The sequence below is a fragment of the Girardinichthys multiradiatus genome, chromosome 9, assembly GCF_021462225.1.
Source record: "Girardinichthys multiradiatus isolate DD_20200921_A chromosome 9, DD_fGirMul_XY1, whole genome shotgun sequence".
NCBI classification, from domain to species: Eukaryota; Metazoa; Chordata; class Actinopteri; order Cyprinodontiformes; family Goodeidae; genus Girardinichthys; species Girardinichthys multiradiatus.
This window is the reverse complement of record NC_061802.1, coordinates 9,435,838-9,463,597: the sequence shown is the minus strand read 5'-3', so window position 1 is coordinate 9,463,597 and position 27,760 is coordinate 9,435,838. Positions and strand designations below refer to the sequence as shown.

At 40.1% G+C, this 27,760-nt stretch overlaps 2 protein-coding genes across 3 annotated transcripts; both read left to right on the top strand.

The window, feature by feature from the left end:
- The first annotated feature begins 6,440 nt into the window (after positions 1–6,440).
- pars2 (prolyl-tRNA synthetase 2, mitochondrial) lies at positions 6,441–10,123 on the top strand. The gene is made up of 4 exons (XM_047375886.1): positions 6,441–6,555; positions 7,564–7,904; positions 8,758–9,003; positions 9,101–10,123. The coding sequence occupies exons 2-4, from the start codon at positions 7,581–7,583 to the stop codon at positions 9,980–9,982; spliced, it is 1,452 nt and encodes a 483-aa protein (XP_047231842.1). The 5' UTR covers positions 6,441–6,555; positions 7,564–7,580; the 3' UTR covers positions 9,983–10,123.
- Positions 10,124–10,507: 384 nt separating this feature from the next.
- On the top strand, positions 10,508–26,757 carry ttc4 (tetratricopeptide repeat domain 4). Of its 2 annotated transcripts, none has more exons than XM_047375888.1 (10): positions 10,508–10,610; positions 15,426–15,543; positions 15,633–15,791; positions 16,222–16,299; positions 16,435–16,559; positions 16,639–16,725; positions 18,107–18,348; positions 21,158–21,242; positions 21,504–21,586; positions 26,481–26,757. In XM_047375888.1, exons 2-10 carry the CDS (start codon positions 15,444–15,446, stop codon positions 26,578–26,580), a joined length of 1,059 nt encoding a protein of 352 aa, XP_047231844.1. In that variant the 5' UTR covers positions 10,508–10,610; positions 15,426–15,443; the 3' UTR covers positions 26,581–26,757. The 2 variants fall into 2 exon arrangements, with proteins under 2 accessions (XP_047231844.1, XP_047231843.1); XM_047375887.1 differs by lacking the exon at positions 10,508–10,610 and adding an exon at positions 15,068–15,344.
- Positions 26,758–27,760: the final 1,003 nt, after the last annotated feature.

Sequence of the window (27,760 nt, the reverse complement as noted above, 5' to 3'; positions counted from 1 at the left end):
TCCAGGCCTGTGAGTTTATTTTTTTAAATAATTCTGTTGAAGCATGTTTTAAAAGCAATGTCTGACTTTCATTTGTTCATTGTCATAGAATCTTTATTCATTATTACCTTTGTCAGATTCAAGTTATTTCTGTGACCATTGTGGGTTTTTCTTTCATTAACCGAGGGGTACCAACAACTTTGTCCACATGTGTAAAAAGCAACCAGTGTTAAAGTTAGGCTCAGCATAAATCCAACTGTTATATCAAGGCCTCAAAGGTTTGTTAGAGAAAATGTATTTATATGTGCATTTGTAACAGAATCATTAACACCAGGGAACACACTGGACATGTCAGGGAGAAAATTCTGGAACAAAGCAGGTTAGGTTAAAACAGGTCATAGAACATCTCAGAACATCTCTCACTTTTCAAGGTAAAATACTGTTATAAGGTAACAGTATTTGACTCCAAGGTGTTATTACCTATGGACTTACACAGCTCTGCATAATAAAAACTTGAAATCAGTCAGGCTACAGGATCCTGCTACTTTTGTAGTCACACATTGTTCATTCTGAGAAACATTATTTTATCATCTTTCTGAAGAACATGTCATTTTCTGACAAAACAACAAAAAAATGATTTTTTCATGTAACATACAAACGCAGCATGACTCAAAGAGGAAGCAAAGTCGTGCTTTCAGTGGCTCGTTAAGTTTCTTATCAGAACATTGAGCCTTCATCGCTTCCACTGCATCACATACACTCTTCTCTTTCACAATAAATGTTTCCTGTTTTCAGCTCATAAACCTAAAATCTACAACTGACATAACATACCCATAAAAAAGATGGTCAAACTATTTCAGTGACAAAGAGCAGAAGAAAGCAGTGTTGGCTCCATTATGCAACCCTAGTCTTGCAAACTGTATTGTGTGATTGAATAAAACACAACATGGTGATAGATGCATACTTAATTTCTGCGCATTCTATTAATAGGCTCAGTTATCAATAGATTATTTTATTTGTAAAATGGTCTCCAGCTCCAGCTCAATTGCAGTTTACCAGCTTTCTTTATTATTTCCTCACCCTTGTTTGTAAATCAGATATTCTGAAAACAATGCCCATGGAGCAGGTGTAAATCAAAGAATCAGAGTATCCTTCTGAAAGGAGGCCGACACCAAAGAGTTCAAATACCTAGAAAAAGTCAGCTTGTTTTGAAGCAAAACTAACTGATATTTGAGTAAGCAGTAAGTTTGATTTTAAAGACAAGCTTGTAACAGACAAACAAACAAACGAAAGGTAGTCTTGACAGTATTTTTGCTTCAGGGTCTCATATTGGCCTGATTGAGCACATTTACTTTTTAAACTTTAACATCAAAACAAAAACAAACACTTGTTACAAATTTTAATTGATATGATATAGTGCCTTTCTAATCCTTGAACTTTTTCACATTTTGTGAACAACCACAGGCTTCAATGTATTTTATTGAGATTTTATGTTACAGACCAACACAAACTAGCGCCTGATTTTGAAATCGATTTAAGCTAATAAATAGTTTTCAGAATGTTTTGGAAAGCATTTATTTTCAGCCCCCTATACTTTTGCAACCACCTTCATTAAGGAGTCATGATCACAAAATAGTAATCATAGAATTTAATTTAATCAGTATAAATGTAGCTGTTCTGTGAAGGCTTCAGAGGTTTGTTAGAGAATTTTAGTGAACAAACAGCATCATGAAGACCAAGGAACACAACAGACAGGTCAGGGATAAAGTTGTGGAGCAGTCTAAAGTAGAGTTAGATTGTAAAATAATATTCCAAATTTGAACAATTCACAGAGGATTATCCAATTAATCATCCAAAACTGAAGAATGTATGACAACTGCAAACCTACCAAGATATGGTTGTCCACCTAAACTGGCAGTCCGTGCAATTAGAGTATTATTTAAAGAAGCCGCTAAGAAGCCCATGGTAACAATAGAGGATCTCAGATGGGATAAGAGTAGCAAAAAGAAAACAATTGTTGAACAAAACTTCACAAAGTCCTGTTAAAAATTTCCAGCAAGTCAAGTCAAGTTTGGGATAATGATGAGACCAACATGGAACGTTCTGGCCTATACGCAAAATGTTATATATTCAAAAGAAAACTAACACTGCACTTCAAACTGAACACACCATGCTGTCCCAATGCAAAAATGTGGTACTGACTTTTTTTAGCAGGGACAGCAAAGGTGGTCAGAGTAGATAGGACGATGGATGGAGATAAACAAAGGGCAATCCTGTAGGAAGAGTCTGCAAAAGACTCAAAACTAGGGTTGAGGTTTACAATCCAACTGGACAAAGATCTGAAACATACAGCCAGAGGTACAATGAGATCATGGTCATTTTTAGAATGGCATAGTCAAAGTCCAGACCTAAATCCAGGTAAAAATCTACATCAAGAGTTAAAAATATATTTCGAAATGCTGCCAATCCCATCTAAATGAACATGAGCTATTTTGTGTGAATGGACAAAAATGTCTGTGTCTAGATGTGGAAACCTGGTATAGACAAACCCTAAAACAGTTGCAGCTGTAATGCATGAAAAGGTGGTTTCACAAAGTCTTGATTAGGAGGCTTTTGCACATAACACTTTTCATACTTTTATATGTAAATGGTAAATGGACGGAACTTATATAGTGCTTTTCCAGTCATACAGACCGCTCAAAGCGCTTTACACTAGCGCCACATTCACCCAATCGCACTCACTAACGCTCACACATTCATACACCGATACGTAGATCGGTAGGCAACTTGAGGTTAAGTGCCTTGCCCAGGGGCACATCGACATATGGCAGGAGGAAGCTGGAATCCTACCCGCAACTTTCTGATTGCAAGACGACTACTCTTCCTACTGAGCCACAGTCGCCTATATGTAACATATGTATAGAATTAGATATAAATAGAAATATCCATTAAGTGGGGAAATTCAGGTGTACCAGCAGCAAAGTGACAGGCAAAAGAGCAGCATGAAGACTCACGCATTTTCACTACTACTACTACTACTTTAGTGATAATGCACTTTAAAACAACCACCGTTGCAACAAAGTGCCTCACGGATAAATCAAATTAACATTTAAAATATAAAACAAGTTAAAGGGACAGGGTTAAAAACAACAACAATAAGATCAAAACAATAGGCACAGAAGTAAAAGGAATGAAAACAAGACGTCTCAGACCGTGCCAAAAGCCAGGGAATAAAAGTGCGTTTTCAGATGAGTTTTAAAAATAGACAGTAAGGGAGCATGACTAATGTGTAAAGGGAGATAATTTCATTGGGTGGGAGCAGCAATACTAAAGGCTCTGTCGCCTCTGAGTTTCTGTTTAGACCTCAGCACCTCCAGGAGCAGCTGATCAGCTGACCTGAGCCATCGAGGAAGATATATAAGTGAAGCAGTTCAGAGAGGTACGATGGGGCAAGACCATGTAAACATTTAAAAACAAACAAAAGGATCTTAAAATGGACTCTGAAGTGCACAGGCAGCCAGTGGAGGGAAGCCAAAATGGGGGTGATGTGCTCCCTTTTACCAACCCCAGTTAAAAGCCTCGCAGTAGCATTCTGGACCAACTGAAGACCCTTCAGGAAAGACTGGCTAAGTCCAAGGTAACGAGCATTACAGTAATCAAGCTGTGATGTAATGAAGGCATGAATTACTGTTTCAAAGTTTTGCTTTGAGAGAACTGGTTTTACCGTTGCCAGCTGCCTAAGATACTGAAAACTAGACTAAACCACAGCTCCAACCTGGCAACCTAATTTAAAATCGCTGTTCATTTTAAAACCAAGATTAGAGGGACATTTACAAGAGCCACCTGGCCCAAAGACCATCACTTCTGTTTTTTTATCATTAACATTTTAAACATATTTGGCCATCCAGGCTTTGATGCCTTTAAGACACAACAGAAGTGGTTTAATGGAGAGGGTTTCTTTTCTTAACGGCATATATATCTGAGTGTCGTCCGCATAACAGTGAAAGAGGATTCCATGCTTCCTGAGTTTTGATCCCAGGGGAAGCAGGTACAAGGAAAATAACAGGGGACCTAGAATTGAACCCTGTGGAACCCCATAAGATAGCGGAGCAAAAGAGGATTCAGAATTGGCTATCTTGATACACAAGGTTCTATCTGCCCGATAAGACCTAAACCACTTTAATGCAGCACCAGAGACACCCACTTGGTGCTGTAAATGAGAAAATTCAATATTGTGATCCACTGTGTCAAAAGCAGCCATTTATTCAAATAGAACAAGAATGGCATGTTTACCAGAATCACCTGCAGTGACAATATTGTTAAACACTCTTACTAAAGCAGATTCTGTGCTGTGTTTACAAAGGTAAAAATATACAGACAAAAAATAAGAGACAGTAAGGGCAAATTTACAACAAATAAATATTGTACAGTTATTTTAAAAAGCCTACTCAGATTCAAAGAAATGTGGAACTGAGTAGGGTAATTTAGAAAAATTTACAAAATGTGCTTGTATATTTCTACATAAAAAACAATAACTATTTAAACAAAATGCAAAACCTATGCAGATAACAGCAGAGATATAAACACTTTGTTGGGAACTGTGGTGGTTATAAAATGTAACAGCTTGAAGCTGTGTATCATTTTTAACTTTTTATAATTTTTATTTTTAAAGCGTGTATCATTTTCCATCCATTTCACATTCAAACACTACTTTTTCTTGGTCTTCACTAAGATCCCTGTACATTGAAGTCTGTAGTTGCAAAATGCGAAAATATTCTGGGGGTCTGAATGTTTTTGCAAGGCAGTGTATAAATACATTGGATTTCCTTAAAAAAAAACAAATTCATTATCTATAATTTCTATTTTGTGTTTTATCTAATTTAAATAAAATTTGGTTAGCAGGCTGGGAGTAAAACAATGTAAGTTAAAGTAAGATATTTGAGTGATATCACTATGCATGATTTGTACCAATTATATGGTGCAGTATCAATGTATTCTTAACTGTGTCCATTCAAACAATTATATTGCTAGTTGTAATGTAGCAAACTTAGCAAAACAAGTTTGCTAAGTTTATGTTACAACCTTTTAATAACTGCATACATCAATGGGGAACTTTATGTACAAAAGCAAATGCTTGACTAAATAATTCAGAAAGTATGTTCATGGTGGCTTTAAGGTATCAACACCAGTACAAGGTATTTCTCAAGTTTATTTACAGGCTGGAACAAAAAGTCTGCATGCGAAATAAAACTGCAATTTGCATGCAAATGTAATATTTGTAAAGTAATATTGTGACCGTTTTGCACAGGAGCTGCTTGATAGACATGGGGTAAGAACGCTGTCAAAAACAATGTGTATGTAAAGACGGAAATGTGTGCATATTAGTCAATAGTTGTGCATAAGTAAAATCCAAAAGAGGTATTGTATATTTTCTCTGTAAGAATACAAAATAAAATGTTACAGCTTCAAAAAATTACAAACACAAAGTTCAAGTTTACACTTGTGGTTTATTCTTTATGAATACAATATGCTACAACAGTTTGTGAGTACGATTTCTTTTCTATGAGAATACGAATTTACATCAGCGACTTGGTGTCACGTGATCTCAGGCTGGTCAGTGGAGCACAGAGTTAGTTGATTCGCGTTGCGCATGCGCTGTGACACTCCTCACCGCCAGTAAATAAGTACCAAGAGCATATATTAACGACATTAAGACATATATAAACTTTTTAACATTACCTAGCTTTGTATCGTAGTTTCTTGGTCCGTTCTTTTAGCGCTAGTGCTGCTGCTTCTTCTCTTCTTCTGCTGGCGGTTTGCAACAAATTCAGAGGTGCATACCACCACCTATTGTACATCATTGTATAACTCCACCCACTATATTCTATGTTTTAGTTTTGTATTTCATAAAAATAAGAACAATGCTTTATTTATAATACTCTTGATTCTCCCCCCCATCTCCCCTCTGTTCCTAATATTCCTTTTAGACTGAATTAGCTCCCATTCTGGCACTACGTTTACTGACGGTGAGGAGTGTCACAGCGCATGCGCAACGCGAATCGACTAACTCTGTGCTCCACTAACCAGCCTGAGATCACATGACACCAAGTCGCTGATGTAAATTCGTATTCTCATAGAAAATAAATCGTATTCACAAACTGTTATAGCATATTGCATAGCATATTGTATTCATAAAGAATAAACCACAACTGTAAACTTGAACTTTGTGTTTGTAATTTCTTGAAGCTGTAACATTTTATTTTGTATTCTTACAGAGAAAATATACAATACCTCTTTTGGATTTTACTTATGCACAACTATTGACTAATATGCACACATTTCCGCCTTTACATACACATTGTTTTTGACAGCGTTCTTATCCCAAAGATAGATCACGGTTTGAAAGCTCGTTGAGGTCATCCTAACCGGTTCTTATACCTGTAGTCTTCCATGCCTGTAGGGGGCGATGTGTGACCAGGAAGTTGACAGGAAGGGACAGCAGGATGTAGTGTGTTTGCGCTGAAATGTCCCTCCTCGTTCACTAACTCCTGTTCACCGCAGAGGATCCGTCTGAAGGTGAGTTGTGTTTTCTGTTCCTGTACTGCTGAAGATATTTTAAGATAATCAGAGAAGCAAATTTTTGGCTTGATAACTTGTTCGTTGGATTTTAAGAAATACGAAGCAAGCAATCCATATCAGAATAAAAATGATGTGTAATAGGCAAATAATCCACTCTCTTACAACCCGCAGTAACGGATAATTGTTCTACTTCGCTATTTTACACCTTTTGTAGTTTAGTTTTTTCGTACCTGTATATCTTGTACGAAATGACGCCGCCTGCCAAGACTTTTCATTCTTACCGTGCATCAAAATAAGGTTGACTTTCAGAGTTACTGTGTTTTAATCGGGTCCAGTCACTTCGCTTTTTTGTAGTTTCATAGCTATAGACAAAGCATTTCGTCCCGTTGTACTTAAACCATGGCATGGAGTATTTTACTTGTTGTAGTTAAGTACTTTTTTCAATTGTAGGGATAGGTGCTTAAAAAATTGTGAAATATTATGAATAATTTACTTAAGGTAATTTAATAGTATATTATCTGAAAACGTTGTTTTACACCTTATATACCTGTGTCTATTTTTTGGTTCTGATTTCATAAGGGCTACTTGACCCCTATGAAATATCATGTCTCCAAAATAACTTTTAAATACGCTCCTGTTTACTGTAGGCCAATACCACTTGTGTTTTATTTGCTAATTAGGCCTCATTTTAGTATCCCACCGAATCTCCTATTTTTTTATTTTTTTTGAATGTCCCATAATTTCCAATAATTTATTTTCATACTAACTAAATTATGAAAAGAAAAAAATGTGATGGTCTCAATGAAGGAATTAATACACCTCAGATTTTTAAGTCTGTTTCACTGTGCAGCTTAAATGTTTTTTCTAAAACAGCTTTTCTAAATCAGAGCAAACATAATGTTAAAAGACAAAGACATTGTGTGATTTTTCTTTTTTTTTTTCTTTTTAAAGAAACAATATTGGCATAAATCTGTTTTGATTTCTGTTCTATTTTCTCTGAAACAGCAGCCGGATTGAGTGTGATGGAACCACCTGTACGTCAGATTTGGAAGAGAGGCTTCCACAACCTCCACAGATGTTTCATTCTTCATAAGAGACGCCATTCAGGTCAGGCTGGGCATGCAGACATCGCTGCCTCCAACCCCCCCAGACACATCAAGCCCACGCTGCTGGTGTCTCGTCTCTACCAGCCTTCGAACCTGCGGGATGTGGGGCAGGACAGCCGGCTGCAGGGGGAGATGACCTGTAAGAGCCAGATGCTAATGCAGCAAGCAGGGCTCATCCATCCATCAAACCCAGGGTGCTACTACTACCTTCCTGTCACTGTCCGCTCCATGGAAAAGCTGGTAGGTTTTTATTATCACAGTGGTGAAATACATCACACTGTTTTTAAACTCCTGTTTGTTCATAAATGTGCTTTATTTATATATATATATATATATATATATATATATATATATATATATATATATATATATATATATATATATATATATATATATATATATATATATATAGAGAGAGAGAGAGAGTTACATGTGATAAACTGTTAATACATGTCTTGCATTATATTGTGAACAAAGGGAAACATTTCATTTGCAGGATTAGTTAAAGATTTATCACATATGATGATTTTGAAAACCAAATATTTATTTTTTGGTAGTGTATTTGCTTAATTTGATTATTAGTGAAATGTAAATTCAGTTTTCTTGTGGATTAATGGACTAACTAGACTAATTAACAGCTGCTTAGTGTAAGATCGAAACATTGATTTGAATTTTAAAACTGAAAAAAGAATTAGGCTTTTTGTGGGTTTATAAAACTTGTTTTTGACACACACAAAAAAAAAAAACAGTTGTTTAAATAAACACCAAACTCCCAGATTGTCAAAAATGAACTTAAACAATTCTTTCTTCCTCTATTAAAACATTTTATTATCTCTAAACCTTGCACAAAAAGTAATAAAATCCTTACAATAAATCAACATCTGTCTTGATTTTACTAGATCTCAGTGCTGTGTTCTATACAGTTGATGTTTACATGCCCATTTAAAACTGTTTCTTTTTCTTGGAAGGTTTTCTTTCTATTGCTGTCATGTCTAGCAGTATTTCAATGCTGCATCCTAAATGGATCTTTACATAACTTCTTTTTAAAGTTTGGTTATGTACAATGTATGAAACTGTAGTGTTAAATCAACAGGTAAGGGTGATTGACCAGGAAATGCAGGGGATTGGTGGACAGAAGTTAGACATGCCCAGTTTGTGCTCGGCTGATCTCTGGAAAACCAGTGAGCGCTGGGATCTGATGGGAAAGGAGCTGTTCCGTTTGAAGGACCGCCACAATGCAGACTATTGCTTGGGTCCCACGCATGAAGAGGCCGTAACAACTCTTGTCGCTCACCAGACGACCCTCTCCTACAGACAACTGCCGTTACTTCTTTACCAAGTAAGCATTCAGAGTCTTGCTGTTTGGGGGTTGGTGTTGTTGTTGTTGTGCGAAGCTGCTGTTGTTTTACATTTTATTCTCCTTTTCCATATGCTAGGTCACCCGCAAGTTCAGAGATGAACCAAAACCGAGGTTCGGTCTCCTACGAGGGAGGGAGTTTTACATGAAGGACATGTACTCCTTTGACATGAGTGAAGAAGCTGCTCACAAGACGTACGAATCTGTCTGCCAGGCGTACACTCGACTCTTTGCCAGGTTAGGCCTTCGTTGTGTTCAAGTGCAGGCAGACACTGGAAACATTGGTGGCACGCTCTCCCATGAGTTTCAGCTGCCTGCAGACATTGGTGAGGACCGGCTATTGGTCTGTGGGACCTGCTCCTTTGCTGCTAATGTGGAGACTTTGTCTCCAGACAAAACAGACTGTCCACAGTGCAGCGCTGGCACACTGGTTGAGTCAAAGGGAATAGAAGTAGGTCACACGTTTTATCTGGGTAGAAAGTATTCCAATATATTCAAAGCCATTTTTAGTAATCACCAGAACAAGCCTACTGTTGCTGAGATGGGCTGCTATGGTCTCGGAGTGACCCGTATCCTCGCTGCGGCAATCGAGGTGATGTCAACAGAGGAAGCGATCCGCTGGCCTGGTCTCATCGCCCCCTACCAGGTTTGTGTTTTACCCCCTAAAAAAGGTAGCAAGGTGGAGGAGGCGGCAGTCCTGGCAGAGGATCTGGTTCACACGTTGGGACAGTTTCTTCCACATTTGAGAGGTGAAGTTGTTCTCGATGACCGCACACAGATGACTATCGGAAAGAGACTTAGGGATGCTGGCCGACTGGGTTACCCATATGTGGTCGTCGTGGGACAGGCAGCTCTGGAGGAAATGCCAAAGTTTGAGGTGATATGTCAGCAGACTGGTGAGACAGTGTTTCTCAGTAAAGATGGACTGATAGATTTACTGAGAACAGTGGAGACTGTATAAAGAAAAACTTTAAACTGGGGGGAATAAAATTTGAAAAATGTTTTTTTTCTTTTAGCTAAATGGCTACGAATATAATAATAATAGATATGGATAAGGGATATTTGAATGCATTTGGTTATGACAATAAAAGTGAAAAAATGGTTTCCTTGTTTTAAATAATTTAACTTACTATTAACGGTAAATAAACATTACATAAGGTAGTTCAATTAGTGAGAATAATGAACTCCAGTGGTGTCTAAACTTTTTGCCACGTGGGCCAAAATTGCCATGTTGAAAGTATTCAAGGGCCACAAATATCACTTTTTTATTTATTTTTTGTTAATTAAACATTTGAAAACTTATTTCAGATTTGACCAAAAAAAATAAAACATGCAACATTTTAATGACACAGCAAAGTTGTTCAAGAAATAGACTCCAAGTCAGTGGTTTCTAACCCTGGTCCTCAGGGCCCCCTGACCTGCATGTTTTAAATGTGTCTCTGTTCTAGCACACCTGATTCGAATGATTGGACCTTCTTTACATGCCATCAAGTGCTGTTGCAGCCTGCTAATCACCCAGTTATTGAAGTCAGGTGTGTGGCAGCAAGGAGACACTAAAGCATGCTGGACAGGGGCCTCTGAGGAGCAAGGTTGGGAACTAATGCTCTAAATCATACTGATCCAAAAATGCCTTATAACGAAAACATAGTTTCCTACATGTTCTGGGTTGATTGTTTTCCACATTTGTCCATAAAAGAATCTTGTGGCCAAGCAACAAGAACTGGATATGGGTCACTCTTAATTCAAAAATGCTCGCTGTATTTTGCCAAGTTTAATGAATGGGTGTGCCCAAGTCTGCTGTTGAGGGAAAGTGGCTGAATTTACAAAAAAAGTGAAACCAGAAAGTATTGTTAGTAAGAGGAAAATTACTTTGTGTTTTACCTAAAAACGTCCTTTTCAAGAAGATTTTAATTTATCCCATGAAAAGCCAAATTCATATAATTCTTGAACTGTGGTCAGGGGATGCACACAATTATTCCTTTAGTTGGATTTAAACAGAGCTATCCTTAAAGACAACTTGTTACAGGCTGCAAAAGACTTTAGGGCAGAGGCTAACCTTCCAACAGGACATTGACCCAAGACATGTAGCCATGGCTACAATAGGATTGTTAGGTCAAAGTATATTCATGTGTTAGATTGGCCAAGTCAAAGCCCAGACCTGTATCGAAATGATTATCCGCTCATCCTATCACTCATCATTCTGTTTGACTGAGCTTGAGCTGTTTGTCAAAGACAACTGGGTCAAAACCTTCATCTTTACATGGGCCAAGCTGGTACAGATATACCACTATAGACATGCAGCTGTATTTGCAGGAAACGGTGGTTCAGCCAAGCATTGATTTAAGGGAGTGAATGCGGATGTACAGGTCCTTCTCAAAATATTAGCATATTGTGATAAAGTTCATTATTTTCCATAATGTCATGATGAAAATTTAACATTCATATATTTTAGATTCATTGCACACTAACTGAAATATTTCAGGTCTTTTATTGTCTTAATACGGATGATTTTGGCATACAGCTCATGAAAACCCAAAATTCCTATCTCACAAAATTAGCATATCATTAAAAGGGTCTCTAAACGATCTATGAACCTAATCATCTGAATCAACGAGTTAACTCTAAACACCTGCAAAAGATTCCTGAGGCCTTTAAAACTCCCAGCCTGGTTCATCACTCAAAACCCCAATCATGGGTAAGACCGCCGACCTGACTGCTGTCCAGAAGGCCACTATTGACACCCTCAAGCAAGAGGGTAAGGCACAGAAAGAAATTTCTGAACAAATAGGCTGTTCCCAGAGTGCTGTATCAAGGCACCTCAGTGGGAAGTCTGTGGGAAGGAAAAAGTGTGGCAGAAAACGCTGCACAATGAGAAGAGGTGACCGGACCCTGAGGAAGATTGTGGAGAAGGGCCGATTCCAGACCTTGGGGGACCTGCGGAAGCAGTGGACTGAGTCTGGAGTAGAAACATCCAGAGCCACCGTGCACAGGCGTGTGCAGGAAATGGGCTACAGGTGCCGCATTCCCCAGGTCAAGCCACTTTTGAACCAGAAACAGCGGCAGAAGCGCCTGACCTGGGCTACAGAGAAGCAGCACTGGACTGTTGCTCAGTGGTCCAAAGTACTTTTTTCGGATGAAAGCAAATTCTGCATGTCATTCGGAAATCAAGGTGCCAGAGTCTGGAGGAAGACTGGGGAGAAGGAAATGCCAGAAGTCCAGTGTCAAGTACCCACAGTCAGTGATGGTCTGGGGTGCCGTGTCAGCTGCTGGTGTTGGTCCACTGTGTTTTATCAAGGGCAGGGTCAATGCAGCTAGCTATCAGGAGATTTTGGAGCACTTCATGCTTCCATCTGCTGAAAAGCTTTATGGAGATGAAGATTTCATTTTTCAGCACGACCTGGCACCTGCTCACAGTGTCAAAACCACTGATAAATGGTTTACTGACCATGGTATCACTGTGCTCAATTGGCCTGCCAACTCTCCTGACCTGAACCCCATAGAGAATCTGTGGGATATTGTGAAGAGAACGTTGAGAGACTCAAGACCCAACACTCTGGATGAGCTAAAGGCCGCTATCGAAGCATCCTGGGCCTCCATAAGACCTCAGCAGTGCCACAGGCTGATTGCCTCCATGCCACGCCGCATTGAAGCAGTCATTTCTGCAAAAGGATTCCCGACCAAGTATTGAGTGCATAACTGTTCATGATTATTTGAAGGTTGACGTTTTTTGTATTAAAAACACTTTTCTTTTATTGGTCGGATGAAATATGCTAATTTTGTGAGATAGGAATTTTGGGTTTTCATGAGCTGTATGCCAATATCATCCGTATTAAGACAATAAAAGACCTGAAATATTTCAGTTAGTGTGCAATGAATCTAAAATATATGAATGTTAAATTTTCATCATGACATTATGGAAAATAATTAACTTTATCACAATATGCTAATATTTTGAGAAGGACCTGTAGTCCATACTTTTCAAAATTGTAAAATCTGTAAAACACTGTTAAACATGTTTTTTTATTTATTTCAAAGTTATGGGATACTTTGTTTTGTCATGACTGGGATTTCATAAAATCTCAAGTTATACATTGAAGTTTGTGGCTGTAATGTTACAAATGTCAAGACAATGTAAGTGTTCCTGGACTCACAATGAGCTTCTCATATAAGACACTTGCATTGACTACTTCCAACCCCTACTGGCAAAACCTGTTAGGTGCACTTTGTAGGTTTTAGTTGGGCCTGAGAGTATAGTCTCAAAAAAGTTTTCAAATTGTGTAGCGCATCTAGTGTCCATATCAATCCCATTTTTCACTCAGTTATCCTGGATTAAGCATTATAACTTCAATCAACACTGCTGGCGGTTCTGATTTGGAACCCGTTTTCACCCTGGTTGCTACCCTTCTGTAAAGGTTAAGCATTATTATCATCATCACCATGGTGTCATTTTTTTAGAATTATGTGACAAAGTCCAAGGTTAATTTTATAGCACCTTTAAAAACAACTGCAACACTGACCCAAGTGCTGTACAGAGGTACAGAAAACAGGAAAGTACAAAAGGACAAAACAAAAACACTGCCCTGATATCTGTCATGCTGTATCAAAAGCCAGAGCATAGATATGTTTTTAAATGCGAGTTGACACCAACATATAAAGAGTTACAATAATCCAGTTGGGATCTAACAAAAGCATAGGTCACCTGTTCAAATTTTTTAAAAGATAAAAATGATTTCCCTCGGTTTAGAAAAGGATTGCTTTACAATCAAATAAATCTCTTTTTCAAAAGGTAAAATTGGAGTCAAATATACCTAAATATTTAGGGTGGAGCTTAACAAAAGGTTCCAAGCTGTCCATGTCCAAATGAGAAGCACTGTGATTACCACTTAGTCCAAACAGAACGTTTTAAGTCTTGTTCTCATTGAAGTTGAGGAAATTTGAGGCTACCCAGACTTTGACTGCAGTGAGACACTGAAACAATAGTTTTAATGAAGCAAAACAGTTACCCTTCAGCTGATGGTGGATCTGAGTGTCATCAGCATATAAATGCAACAAGATTGATTTTCTGAAAAGAAAAACCTTAAAGGTAACATAAATAGAAAATAAAATTGACCCCAGATTAGTTTGCATAGGAACTTTGCAAATCAGGGAGAAGATGGATCCTCTGATGTTCAACAAAAAACTCCTGTCAGACAAGACCTGAACCACTATAGTTTAGTGCCTTTGATGCCACAATGCTCCAGTTAAGATATTGGATGACTTTAAAAAGATGTGTTTGAACAACATTGTTTAGACAAAATTATGTCTTCATGGTGTCACATAATATTTCCACTTGCTTAAAACAGACTGGCTCAAACTGATTAAAGACAGCAGACCTAGTGTCTATGTTAAAGGCAGGGAGATCACTGATTGAAGCTGTTTTATTTTCTTGATTAAAAAAAACTACAGGAATCTTTCACAGGTTTCTGAGGAGTTATCAATACTGGAACCTGGGGGAGTATTTAGAACAGTAGTCATAGTCCGTGATCAAAAAAAGAACCTGAGGATTATTATTCAAATTATTCATTTATCCATGGATCAGATTTTGGTTTGAGTCTCACAGTTTTAAAGAAGCAACATCAGAAAAAGAACAGTTTGACATTTATCAGAAAACCTCTTTAAAGCACTTGAAAATTGCTCAATCCGAGATGCATTAAAAGAACAGTAAAATATATATTTTTGAAAGTAGAGATGACATCTCACTGCTAATTCTATTCAAAATGTTTTTCAAAACTTAAGATTTCACATTTTGAGGAAAATCGCATAAATTCAACAAAAAATGACTAAAATAGAAGACTAATAGAAAAATGCATAAAGCTTCTTTACCGAAAATCTGCTTAGTTTTACCTGACAGTAAAACGGTGCTTACACAATCAAATAGCACTTCCATCATTCTTGAATACGCTGTAATAAATCAAACATTGCAGCATTTGCCATTTGTCTTAGTAATTCAGTTAATGACGTCCGCTCTGGCATAGGAACTAACTTATTAGTACTGCGTTGCTGCACGGATTGTAGTTAAAGTGGTACCACACGTGCATACATGTGTAAACAAGGTAGCTTGTCAACATTTTAACGTTTTCGGACAGGATGTTCGGGTTTAGTAAGCTAATACTGTGTATAGAAGATTTATAAAAAAAAAAACACAACGTCCGTTTATCATTTTCTGAGCCAAAATGGCGTCGACAGATGTGCAGGACGACAGTGACGACGGTATGGACGCCTTCATGGATAAATTCAAGTCTCAGAGGTATAAAAATGCTTTCAGTGAAAAAAACTGGGAACAGGTAAGACTGGCAGTCAGGTGCTCTTAATGGAAATTTATTTTTAATCTGTATTTAGTGAACATATTTCCATTTGATTGGCAGGAGTTCAATAAAATACCAATGTTCATGAAAACAGCCCCCGAAGAAATCGACCCTAAACAATACCCTGAATTAGCCTGTCTCCAGTCAATAATCCACGACGAAGACAGACCTCCAGAAGGTAAGTAAAACCTCATGATTTTACCAAACACGGAGTGTTTTCAATTGCAGTAGGTTTAAACGTATAAGATATTTGTTGTTATTTTTCAGAGCAAGCACAGAGCTTGAAAGATGAAGGAAATGCATATTTCAAGGAAAAGAACTACAAAAATGCAGTGGTGGCCTATACAGCAGCTTTGAAGAAGTGTGGGGACCAGGAGCTCAATGCTGTTCTTCTGACAAACCGGGCAGCTTCACATTTCCACCTCGGTAAAAAATGAACCATCTATCAAAGTTTGTGATGCAATGAGATCCAGTTCAAGTCAGAACTTTGCATCCGCACTTCACAACCAACTTCAGTGTATTTTAGAAACACCAGTGCACCGACTTAAATTCATAATGTATAGATAAGAATAATATAAGGCTTCCATTTCTAAAAACACTGAAATTGTCAAACATGGTGGTGATAGCATTATGCTGTGGGGCTGTTTTGTTGCAAGGAATACTGAAGACGTGAAACTACTTCCATATTCTTCAAATTCATATTTTATTAACAGCCAGTGGGTTAGCATTAAGATTATAGAATGGCATTGATCTCAACCTTGTTCAAAAGCGGGGTATCTGTCAGAACACAAATCAGTTTAAATGACCTCTACCATTCCTGCTATAAAACTTATGCATGCAAACTTGTTTCCCACAGGTAACATGCGCTCCGCACTGAATGATGCTGCTGCTGCAAAGAAGATCAAACCAGACCACCTCAAAGCCTTGATCAGAGGTGTGCAGTAGATTGTGTATTACCATTGACTGTCCATACTCTTACTGCATAGAGTTATGCCAGGCTGTAGAAGAAGCATTTATGTTTCAAACATAATGCATAAAATTGGGTATGATACTTTTTGGGGTTCTGCAGGTGCTCAGTGCTGCATGGAACTGCGTAACTTTTCAGGCGCCATCCAGTGGTGTGATGAGGGGCTGAAGGCCCACCCAACTGATAACAAGCTGAGGGAGCTGAGAGCGACTGCAGATAAGCATAAAGTAATTTATTTGTTTGTGTTTGATTTCCTGAGGGGTGCAACTACTTAAAGATAGGTTTGTTTTATTTGTGGTGTCTCAGAGAGCAGCAGAGAGAGATGCCAGGAAAGCCAAGGCCAAAGAAAAGAAGCTGCATGGTGAGAAAGAGGCCCTCCTGGATGCTATAAAGGTATGTATGTTTAAACTTTGAATAGCTTGAGCTTAAATCTGAAAGATAAACTCAATTCAGTTTGTTTATAGTTCTAAATCACCATAAATCTCATCTCAAGGCACTTTACAAAAACAAATTACAGAAATATTTAGTAAATTTAGTCCAATGATTCAGACAGATTTAAAGTCAATTATAACCATTCCAATTTGATTCTAGTTATTAAACAATAATGCAGTCGAGTTTAGTTCATTATTCAAATTGATAAAAAGGTCATCAATTTAAGGGCAGGTGTACCTTCTGTGAAGAGAAAAAACAGAACTAACAATGTTGATGACAGCAGTAATTGCAATTGATGCATAACTGGAGAGTAGTAGGAGAAGGTAGCAGAGTGAGGAAAGGTGGTCAGTATGTTCTCCATTAGCCTAAGCCTGTACCAGCATAACAATAGAGATACAGTGGAGAGAACAAGTATTTGATACACTGCCGGTTTTGCAGGTTTTTCCAGTTGCAAAACCTGTAGAAGTCTTTCATTTTTATCATAGGTACTCTTTAACTGTGAGTGACAGAATCTAAAACAAAAATCCATAATTGCACCAACAGTTGTTGCCTTCTCACCAAGCTGCTTGGCTATTTTCCTGTAGCCCATCCCAACCTTGTGCAGGTCTACTATTTTATCCCTGATTTCCTTACACAGCTCTCTGGTCTTGGCCGTTGTGGAGAGGTTGGAGTTTGAGTGTGTGAACAGGTGTCTTTTATACAGATAACGAGTTCAAACAGGTGCAGTTAATACAGGTAATGAGTGGAGAACAGGTTGGCTTCCTAAAGAAGAACAAACAAGCCTGTGATAGCCAGGATTCTTACTGGTTGTTAGGTGATCAGATTTATGCCATCCAATAAAATACGAATTAATTACATATAAATCACATTATGTGATTTTCTGGATGTTTGTTTTAGATTCCATCACTCACAGTTGAAGAGTAACTATGGTAAGACTTTTACATGCTTTGCAAATGGGAAAACCTGCAAAATCAGCAGTGTATCAAATACTTGTTTCTCCCCACTGTAGCTCAGGACAATCTAAGCCACTCCTACAAGCTATATCAAAAAGGAAAGTTTTAAGTCTAGTTCTAAATGTAGACTTTCTGCATCAGAACATAAGCTGGGAGCTGGTTCTACAGGAGAGACTGATAACTAAAAGATCTCCCTCCCATTTTCCTTTTAGAACCTCTAGGAACATGTGGAAAAAATAGAAGAAAATAGACTCACTAAGAATCAGCCCTGCAAGTTAACTGTTGACCACATCACTTCTTTAGTCTCATCTTATTCAAAAATATTTTAATATGATTAAAATCCAAACTATTTTGGAAGGTACTAGATACATTTATTTGCTTCTGTGCAGGAACGAGGCATCAAGCTTTTCCAGCCCATGAATTCCTGCCCTGAGGGTTCAGAAGGTGAAGGTGATGATGAATGCCCATCAGCAGGAATAGCGCAGCTGAACCTAGACACCCTCAGCTCTCTGGAGGTCACACGGGCTCAGGTGTTCCTGGATGAGCAAGGCACTTTGCACTGGCCGGTTCTGTTTCTCTACCCCGAGCATCAACAGACTGATTTCATCTCAGCCTTCTGTGAAAATAACAGGTACACCACTGTTTCTTCTGCTGAAACCCTTTTTAAAATGGGGAATTTCTATTGTTATTTAACTCCCAGTTATATTTATTATTCCCATCTATATCCATCTATACACACAAACTACATGAAGAAGAAATAATAGATAACAGTTTTCGAGTGAAAAGAATTGTGGAAATACACAGCCTAGCAGAGGTGTTCATACACTTAGAACTTGTTCACATTTTATTCCGTTACAACCATAGATTGTTATGAATTTTGTTGGGATTTTATTTAATAGACCATTGCAAAAAAGTGCTTAATAGCGAAGTGGAAATTCACTGTAGCTTTAACTGTATGTTTATAGTCTTTGTCCTCCTGAAAGTGTTCCTCCTTCCCAGCCTTAAATCCCCCACCTGAGCTGTGGAGCTTTACAGCTCCTCCAGTTACCATGGGCTTCTTGGTTGCTTCTCAGATTAATACTCTCCTTGCTAGGCTGTCAGTTTAGGTAGAGCCATTGCAATACATCCTGTTTTGAAGAATCAAAGAAAAGACTTTTCTGAATTTTAGTCAACAATGCCTTGAAAACCATACATAGTTTTCCTTATACTTCACAATTATGCACCATTTTGTTTTGGTCTGTCTCATGTAATCCAAGTAAAATACACAGAGGTTTGTTGTTGCACTGTGCAAGGGAGTGTAAATACTTTTGCAAGGTACTCTACATTTAAAAATAAAAGGAAAGAAGTCCCCCTCAATCACAAGATGACATTTTCTGGATAAAATTAAGCCAGTTGTATTGTGCACGATATATTGATATTTACAGGTCCTTCTCAAAATATTAACATATTGTGATAAAGTTCATTATTTTCCATAATGTCATGATGAAAATTTAACATTCATATATTTTAGATTCATTGCACACTAACTGAAATATTTCAGGTCTTTTATTGTCTTAATACGGATGATTTTGGCATACAGCTCATGAAAACCCAAAATTCCTATCTCACAAAATTAGCATATTTCATCCGACCAATAAAAGAAAAGTGTTTTTAATACAAAAAACGTCAACCTTCAAATAATCATGTACAGTTATGCACTCAATACTTGGTCCGGAATCCTTTTGCAGAAATGACTGCTTCAATGCGGCGTGGCATGGAGGCAATCAGCCTGTGGCACTGCTGAGGTCTTATGGAGGCCCAGGATGCTTCGATAGCGGCCTTTAGCTCATCCAGAGTGTTGGGTCTTGAGTCTCTCAACGTTCTCTTCACAATATCCCACAGATTCTCTATGGGGTTCAGGTCAGGAGAGTTGGCAGGCCAATTGAGCACAGTGATACCATGGTCAGTAAACCATTTACCAGTGGTTTTGGCACTGTGAGCAGGTGCCAGGTCGTGCTGAAAAATGAAATCTTAATCTCCATAAAGCTTTTCAGCAGATGGAAGCATGAAGTGCTCCAAAATCTCCTGATAGCTAGCTGCATTGACCCTGCCCTTGATAAAACACAGTGGACCAACACCAGCAGCTGACACGGCACCCCAGACCATCACTGACTGTGGGTACTTGACACTGGACTTCTGGCATTTTGGCATTTCCTTCTCCCCAGTCTTCCTCCAGACTCTGGCACCTTGATTTCCGAATGACATGCAGAATTTGCTTTCATCCGAAAAAAGTACTTTGGACCACTGAGCAACAGTCCAGTGCTGCTTCTCTGTAGCCCAGGTCAGGCGCTTCTGCCGCTGTTTCTGGTTCAAAGGTGGCTTGACCTGGGGAATGCGGCACCTGTAGCCCATTTCCTGCACACGCCTGTGCACGGTGGCTCTGGATGTTTCTACTCCAGACTCAGTCCACTGCTTCCGCAGGTCCCCCAAGGTCTGGAATCGGCCCTTCTCCACAATCTTCCTCAGGGTTCGGTCACCTCTTCTCGTTGTGCAGCGTTTTCTGCCACACTTTTTCCTTCCCACAGACTTCCCACTGAGGTGCCTTGATACAGCACTCTAGGAACAGCCTATCCGTTCAGAAATTTCTTTCTGTGTCTTACCCTCTTGCTTGAGGGTGTCAATAGTGGCCTTCTGGACAGCAGTCAGGTCGGCAGTCTTACCCATGATTGGGGTTTTGAGTGATGAACCAGGCTGGGAGTTTTAAAGGCCTCAGGAATCTTTTGCAGGTGTTTAGAGTTAACTCGTTGATTCAGATGATTAGGTTCATAGCTCGTTTAGAGACCCTTTTAATGATATGCTAATTTTGTGAGATAGGAATTTTGGGTTTTCATGAGCTGTATGCCAAAATCATCTGTATTAAGACAATAAAAGACCTGAAATATTTCAGTTAGTGTGCAATGAATCTAAAATATATGAATGTTAAATTTTCATCATGACATTATGGAAAATAATGAACTTTATCACAATATGCTAATATTTTGAGAAGGACCTGTATTATGTTTCTGTAGCTTATTAGGGAACTTTATAATTCCAACATTTTTTGAGGCTGGTGTTTTTAGTTGTTTCTTGTTTCTTGAGGGCTCTTCAATTTTCTGTGTTTTACACATCAACATGCGAGGTACCAGCCGAAGGTGTATATATTAATAAATACACATGACTTAATTCTACTGGTTGTTAAACAGAATATTCTGTTTTTTTATTGCCCAAACTGACACCTTCAACCACCACAAGGGAGCACTGTTTAGCCAACTTTTCCATTAACCACTTTATTGCAAATAATGTTTATTTTTTTGTGAGAACCATTACCAAACAGTGTTTTATTTTGCACCACTTTAATACATAAGAATCTTGTGTTGCAGATCCTTGCTTTGAATCTTTTTTTTGTGTGTTTTCTGGATTAGTTTTGGAGATCACCTGTCTGTCATGTTTGGGGAGGAACTTCCACCTTGGGACACAGACAGAAAATATCACCCACAAAATCTGCAGGTTTGTACTTTTGTCATTCAAGTAAAGCAAAGATTCAGGTTAAATCAGACCACTGTTTGTAGAAGCAATCATCGTTTTATCTAGAAGGTTTTCTTCTCTCAGTGGGAAATGTTTTCTTTCCTCATACAGATCTGTTTTTGTACACTGTGAGCTATGTCAGTAGGAGTAATACATTACAAGTTGAAAAGCTTGTTTGTGGTTGTGTTGCAGTCAGAGCAAAATTAGATTTCCTTTTAATGAGCGTTTGACTTCCTTTTCCAGCTGTACTTCGAAGATGAGGAGAATGAGACACTCTACCAAGTTGATCCCAATATGTCACTTGTAAAAATATTGCAGCATAAAAGGTATTTTTTCACTATTTTGGGGAATGTTGATTGGTATTGGATATTAATTTTAGTATTAAATAGTTCTTTCATGAAATTCAAACAATCTGTATAATCCCTTCTGCACTAGAGAATAGGAACCAATAATTTTCAAGCAGATGTCATGCGGAATGGGCAGTGTCCGATCTGCTTACCAGATCATTTTCAGAATCAGCTTTATTGCCAAGTTCGTACATACAAACAAGGAATTTGACTCCGGTACACTTTGCTCTCTGGTTTTTGTTTTTTGCATTACAGAATATACATATATACAATATACAAATATACACATATATAAATAAAAAGGTGCATTTGCAACATCTGTATGCTGTTGTTTTGTACTCTATTGAATGTTCATCAGAGAAACAGCCTGGGGGAAGAAACTGTCTCTGTGGCGGCTGGTTTTAGTGAACAGTGCTCTGTAGCGACGGACTGAAGGTAAAACTGTATATGGGTGGTGTTCTCTGAAAGTCCACCACTATTTCCACAGTCTTGAGTGGGTTCAGTTCAAGGTAGATCTGACCGCACCAGTGTACCAGCCGATCCACCTGCTGTCTGTATGCAGACTCATCACCGTCCTGGATCAGTCCAATGACAGTGGTGTCGTCTGCAAACTTCAGGAGTTTCACGGACGAGTCCGATGAGGTGCAGTTATTTGTGTACAGAGAGAAGAGGAGTGGGGATAGAACATACCCCTGGGGGGCACCAGTACGTATTGATCTGGATCGGGAGAAGATGCTCCCCAGTCTCACCTTCTGCTGTTGGTCCGTCAGGAAGCTGTTGATCCACTGACAGGTGGAGGCTGGGACGTTGAGCTGGGTGAGCTTCTGGTGGAGGATGTCTGGTATGAAGGTGTTGAAGGCCTAGCTGAAGTCTACAAACAGGATCCTGGCGTACGTCCCTGGGTGGTCGAGGTGTTGCAGGATGAAGTGTAGACCTAAGTTAACAGCATCATCTGCCAACCTGTTTGCTCGGTAAGCAAATTGCAGGGGGTCCAGCAGGGGGCCTGTGATGTCTTTCAGGTGCTTCAACACCAGCCACTCAAAGGACTTCATGACCACAGACATCAGAGCTATAAGCCTGTAGTCATTTAATGGTGGGTTTCTTGGGAACCGGGATGATAGTGGATCGTCTGAGGCAGGAGGGGACCTCACATTTCTCCAGTGATTTGTTGAAGATCCTTGTGAAGATCGGAGCAAGTTGATGTGCGCAGGCTTTCAGGCATGATGGGGAGACGTTATCAGGTCCTCCAGCTTTCTTTGTTTTCATGCGCTGAAAGCCTATTTATATCTTCCTCGGAGATCTTTAGTGCAGGCAGAGGATCTGAAGGTAGGGGGTTGGTTGTTTTACGGGTCAAATTTGTTCCTGAATGGGATGTGGAGGAGATGATTTTAGGTGTGAATGGCTTCTTGTCATGTCTACAGTAGAATCCATTCAGACGGTTGGCCAGGAGACGACTCTGTTCAGGACGGGTGGGGGGGCTCCTATAGGCAGTCAGGTTTCTCAGACCGGTCCATACAGCTGAAGTGTCACCAGTAGAAAGGCTGTTCTTAAGCTTCTCACTATGGTTTCTCTAGGCTGCTTTGATCTCCTTTGTTAGTTTGTTCCTGGCCTGCCTGTACCGCGCCCAATCTCCACTGCTGTGAGCTTCTTCCTTTTCCCTGCGCAGATTCCTGAGGTGTTGAGTAAACCATGGCTTGTTATTCCCAAAGGTGCAAAAGATCTTGGTCTGCACACACATGTCCTCACAGAAACTGATGTATGATGTCACCACATCAGTTAGTTGGTTTAAGTCGGTGGCTGAGGTTTCAAAAACAGTCCAGTCTGTGCATTCAAAGCAGGCCTGTAGCATCTGCTTTGATTCCTCAGTCCACTTCTTAACAGTGTGAACCTTGGGTTTGGAAGCTCTTAGTCTCTGTCTGTAGGTTGGGATGAGGTGGATTAGATAATGATCCGAAAAACCCAGAGCAGCCCTGGTAACAGCATGATATGAGTCCTTTAAAGCTGTGTAACAATGGTCCAGTGTGTTTTTGTCTCTGGTGGGACACTTAATATGCTGTCTGTATTTGGGGAGTTCATTTGAGAGGTTTGCTCTGTTAAAATCTCCCAGTATTATGATGTAAGAGTCCGTGTATTTTTTCTCCACGTCTGTAATCAGCTCAGCAAGATGTTTTTCAGCGGCAGAAGTGCAGCCATGCGGTGGAAAATATGAGCCAATTATTATAAACGAGGAAAACTCTCTTGGTGAATAAAACGGTTTACAGATTATGGAAAATGTCTCCAGATCCGGACTACATGTTTTTCCAGCACTTTTATGTCTCTGCACCAACCTTCATTTATATAAAAGCAGATTCCGCCTCCTCGCCTCTTCCCCGATAGCTCCGCGCTGCGATCCGCTCTGAGCAGCTGGAAGTCCGGCATCAGCAGTGCGCGGTCCGGGATGTTTTCACTCAGCCATGTCTCGGTGAAGCAGAGAACCGCTGATCCGCGAAGGTCCGTGTTTTTACCGGTGAGGAGAAGCAGCTCGTCCATCTTGTTGCTTAGAGAGCGGACATTTGCCAGATGGATTGAAGGCAGTGGTGTGCGAATTCCTTTTTTGCGGAGTTTTACCAGCGCGACAGCACGTTTCCCTCTCCAACGTCTCCGTTCGTGCAGAATCCCATAGAGGTCCCAGCTCCGCTTGCCAGAAGCTGGGAAGTTATGGACAGGATTATCCCCCCCCCCTGTAGTTGGAACACATCCTCCGGTCACCCTTCTTATGAAGGGGGACCACCACCCCAGTCTGCTAATCCAGAGGCACTGTCCCCGATCGCCACGCAATGTTGAAGAGGCGTGTCAACCATGACAGCCCTACAACATCCAGAGACTTGAGGTACTCAGGGCGGATCTCATCCAACCCCGAAGACTTGCCACCGCGGAGCTTTTTAACCACCTCTGTGACTTCAGCCTGGGTGATGAAAGAATCTAACCCTGAGTCCCCAGCCTCTGTTTCCACCAGGCAATGCATGATGGCAGGATTGAGGAGATCCTCGAAGTACTCCTTCCACCGCCCGATAATGTCCCCAGTCGAGGTCAGCAGCCTCCCTCCCCCACTGTAAACAGTGTTTGCGAAGCACTGCTTCCCCCTCTTGAGGCGCCGGACAGTTTGCCAGAATTGCTTCGAGGTCAACCGGTAGTCCTTCTCCACGGCCTCACCGAACTCCTCCCAGGCTCGGGTTTTTGCCTCTGCCACAGCCCGGGACGCGGCACACTTGGCTTCACGGTACCCGTCAGCCACCTCAGGAGTCCCACAAGCCAACCACAGCCGATAGGACTCCTTTTTCAGCTTGACAGCGTCCCTTACTGTCAGTATCCACCTGCCGGTTCGGGGATTGCCGCCGCGACAGGCACCGCAGACCTTACGGCCGCAACCACGGGCAGCAGCATCGACAATAGATGCGGAGAACATGGTCCACTTGGACTCTATGTCTCCAACATCCCCCGGAATCTAGTCAAAGCTCTTCCGGATGTGAGAGTTGAATACGTATCTGGCCAAAGCCTTTGCCAGACGTTCCCAGCAGACCCTCACTATGCGCTTGGGCCTGCCAAGTCTGTCCGGCTTTCTCCTCCTCCAGCGGATCCAACTCACCACCAGGTGGTGCTCAGTGGACAGCTCAGCCCCTCTCTTCACCCGAGTGTCCAAAACATGCGGCCGAAGGTCTGATGATACGACAACAAAGTCGATCATTGACCTCCTGCCTAGGGTATCCTGGTGCCAAGTGCACTGATGGACACCCTTATGTTTGAACATGGTGTTCATTATGGTCAATCCGTGACTAGCACAGAAGTCCAATAACGAAACACCACTCAGATTCAGATCGGGGAGCCCATTCCTCCTGATCACGCCTCTCCAGGTGTCACTGTCGTTTCCCATGTGGGCGTTGAAATCCCCCAGCAGAATAATGGAGTCCCCAGGAGGGGCACTATCCAGCACCTCCGACAGGGACGCCAAGAAGGCCGGGTACTCCGCACTACCGCCCGGCCCATAGGCCGAACGACAGTCAGAGACCTCTCCCCAACCCGAAAGCGCAGGGATGCGACGCTCTCATCCACTGGGGTAAACCCCAACACAAGACGACTGAGCTGGGGGGCAACAAGCAAACCCACCCCAGCCCGCCGCCTCTCCCTATGGACTACTCCAGAGTAGAAGAGAGTCCAGCCCCTCTCGAGGAGATGGGTTCCAGAGCCCACGCTGTGCGTGGAGGTGAGCCCGACTATTTCTAGTCGATATCTCTCGACCTCCCGCACAAGCTCAGGCTCCTTGCCCCCCAGCGAGGTGACATTCCACGTCCCTAGAGCCAGCCTAAGCATCCGGGGATCAGGCCGCCGAGGTCTCCACCTTCGTCTGCCGCCCGATCCTCTTTTTGATGCACCTTTGTAGTTTATAATTATGTAAAACTATTTTCTAAAAACTAGATAAAGATTAATGACATACATTTTTTTATTAAATTAAAATTTGGGAAACCTTGATAAGTAATTGTTTCTGTTGTATTTTAAGTACTGCATCTAACTGCCTACAGCACATTAATTTAGTGTTTTATGTTAGATCATCCTTCAAATAAAAAAAAACATAAGCAGCTCAGTCATCAGCATCGCCCAGAAAAGGTTTAATTGGTGCATCCCTACATTTTTGTGTTGCAGCCAGGTTAGAAATTAAAGTCATGTCAAATATAATCTCTTGCAGTCTGTGTTTTATGTACGAGGAGTTAATAGTTTAATCTGGTTGATTGATTTGCTGTTAACATATTTTAGCCATGAGTTGAGATGAAATGTGATGATATGTGACTGAAACTGTTTTGCATGGAATAATTTCCTGTTAACTCTGTCCCTTTAACAGGTTCTTTGTGAAGGCAGGTACTCCCAGCTTCATGGTTTTGGCGAAAGACTCATCGTTCTGGAAGCAGTTTATATCCAGAAGGAAAATCCATGGATTGTAGACACAGACACATAATGTCAAAAAGTATAGGACTGACTTGATTTATTTTTTGTTTTGTTTTGAAGACAATAAGGGAAGATGACTGTCTTCTTTGACTCCATTAATGAAATAGGATCTCTTGAAATACGTTTCAACTCCGTTTTCTCTGTAAAGATTAAATATTTCAGTGTAAATCTAATGTCTGTTTTGTACATGTAATTACAATTATTTGTAAAGAATATATCAAGACTACAAGAAATCATTTTAGGGCAGAAGTCCAGGACTAACATTGAAGAACCTGTTCAGAAAAGAGCTCATGATCAATTTAATTACAAGGTGCCCAGTTCTTGGGGATACAAAAGAAGCCAATATAATTACCCCACCACACACATCCTTAGTAGTTTAGTAGGGTGTGTTGTTTCAATTTCTCCCAACGTCTCTGCATCATGGCCAGACATCTCTACTTTGATCTCATCTGTACAAAAAGCATTATTCCTGAATTCACGTGGTTCATTCAGATGCAACTTTGCAAAAATGAGTGCTGCTTCTATATTTAGAAAAAATATCACCTGCCATTCCAGAGCTGTGTTACATGTTCAGTCTGTTGCTAATGGCACTGTCATGAACTACAGCGTTTAACTTTTGGTTTTTAACATTTACCCATTGCAAGATACTTGCTGGGAAGATCTGAATTTCTGTAGAATGATGGACTTCACATTGTGTTAAAAGGAGATGAGCAACCATTACTTTGCTAAGGTTTGCTATGTTTTCTTTTTGCTTTTGTGTTAACACAATCCTGTCAAACTCCCGGAACTTAGAGGTGGTCACACCCTATATTGATAAATTTCAAATGCATTAAAGAGGATGTACAGGTGCGACTCAACAAATTAGACTCATTGAAAAGAATTGAACTTATTGAAACAATTAGGTTCGAAAAGTCAAATCTAAGTACGGATTTATTACACACAGAGGATGTTTCAATTGTTTATTTCTAATAATTATACCAAGTAAGAATCCAAAATAAAATTTTCCAGAAAATGTTAATATTACATAAAGTATCTCCATGTACTACACAGTATATGCCCTTAATACTTATTCGAGGCACCTTTTGCTTGTATTGCTACATCTATGCTGTGTGGGATGGAGGTGATCAGGCTGCTAGGATGTTGAGGAAGCCCAGGTTACTTTAATACCCACCATTC

What these genes read in the sequence shown, in the direction of transcription:
- pars2 (XM_047375886.1), top strand. Translation starts at nt 7,581, where the DNA reads ATGGAACCACCTGTACGTCAGATTTGGAAGAGAGGCTTCCACAACCTC. An exon ending in TCCGCTCCATGGAAAAGCTG is followed by an intron (nt 7,905 to 8,757) that starts GTAGGTTTTTAT and finishes TTAAATCAACAG; the next exon opens with GTAAGGGTGATTGACCAGGA. An exon ending in TGCCGTTACTTCTTTACCAA is followed by an intron (nt 9,004 to 9,100) that starts GTAAGCATTCAG and finishes TCCATATGCTAG; the next exon opens with GTCACCCGCAAGTTCAGAGA.
- ttc4 (XM_047375887.1), top strand. Translation starts at nt 15,234, where the DNA reads ATGGCGTCGACAGATGTGCAGGACGACAGTGACGACGGTATGGACGCC. An exon ending in GTGAAAAAAACTGGGAACAG is followed by an intron (nt 15,345 to 15,425) that starts GTAAGACTGGCA and finishes TTTGATTGGCAG; the next exon opens with GAGTTCAATAAAATACCAAT. An exon ending in AGCTTCACATTTCCACCTCG is followed by an intron (nt 15,792 to 16,221) that starts GTAAAAAATGAA and finishes TGTTTCCCACAG; the next exon opens with GTAACATGCGCTCCGCACTG.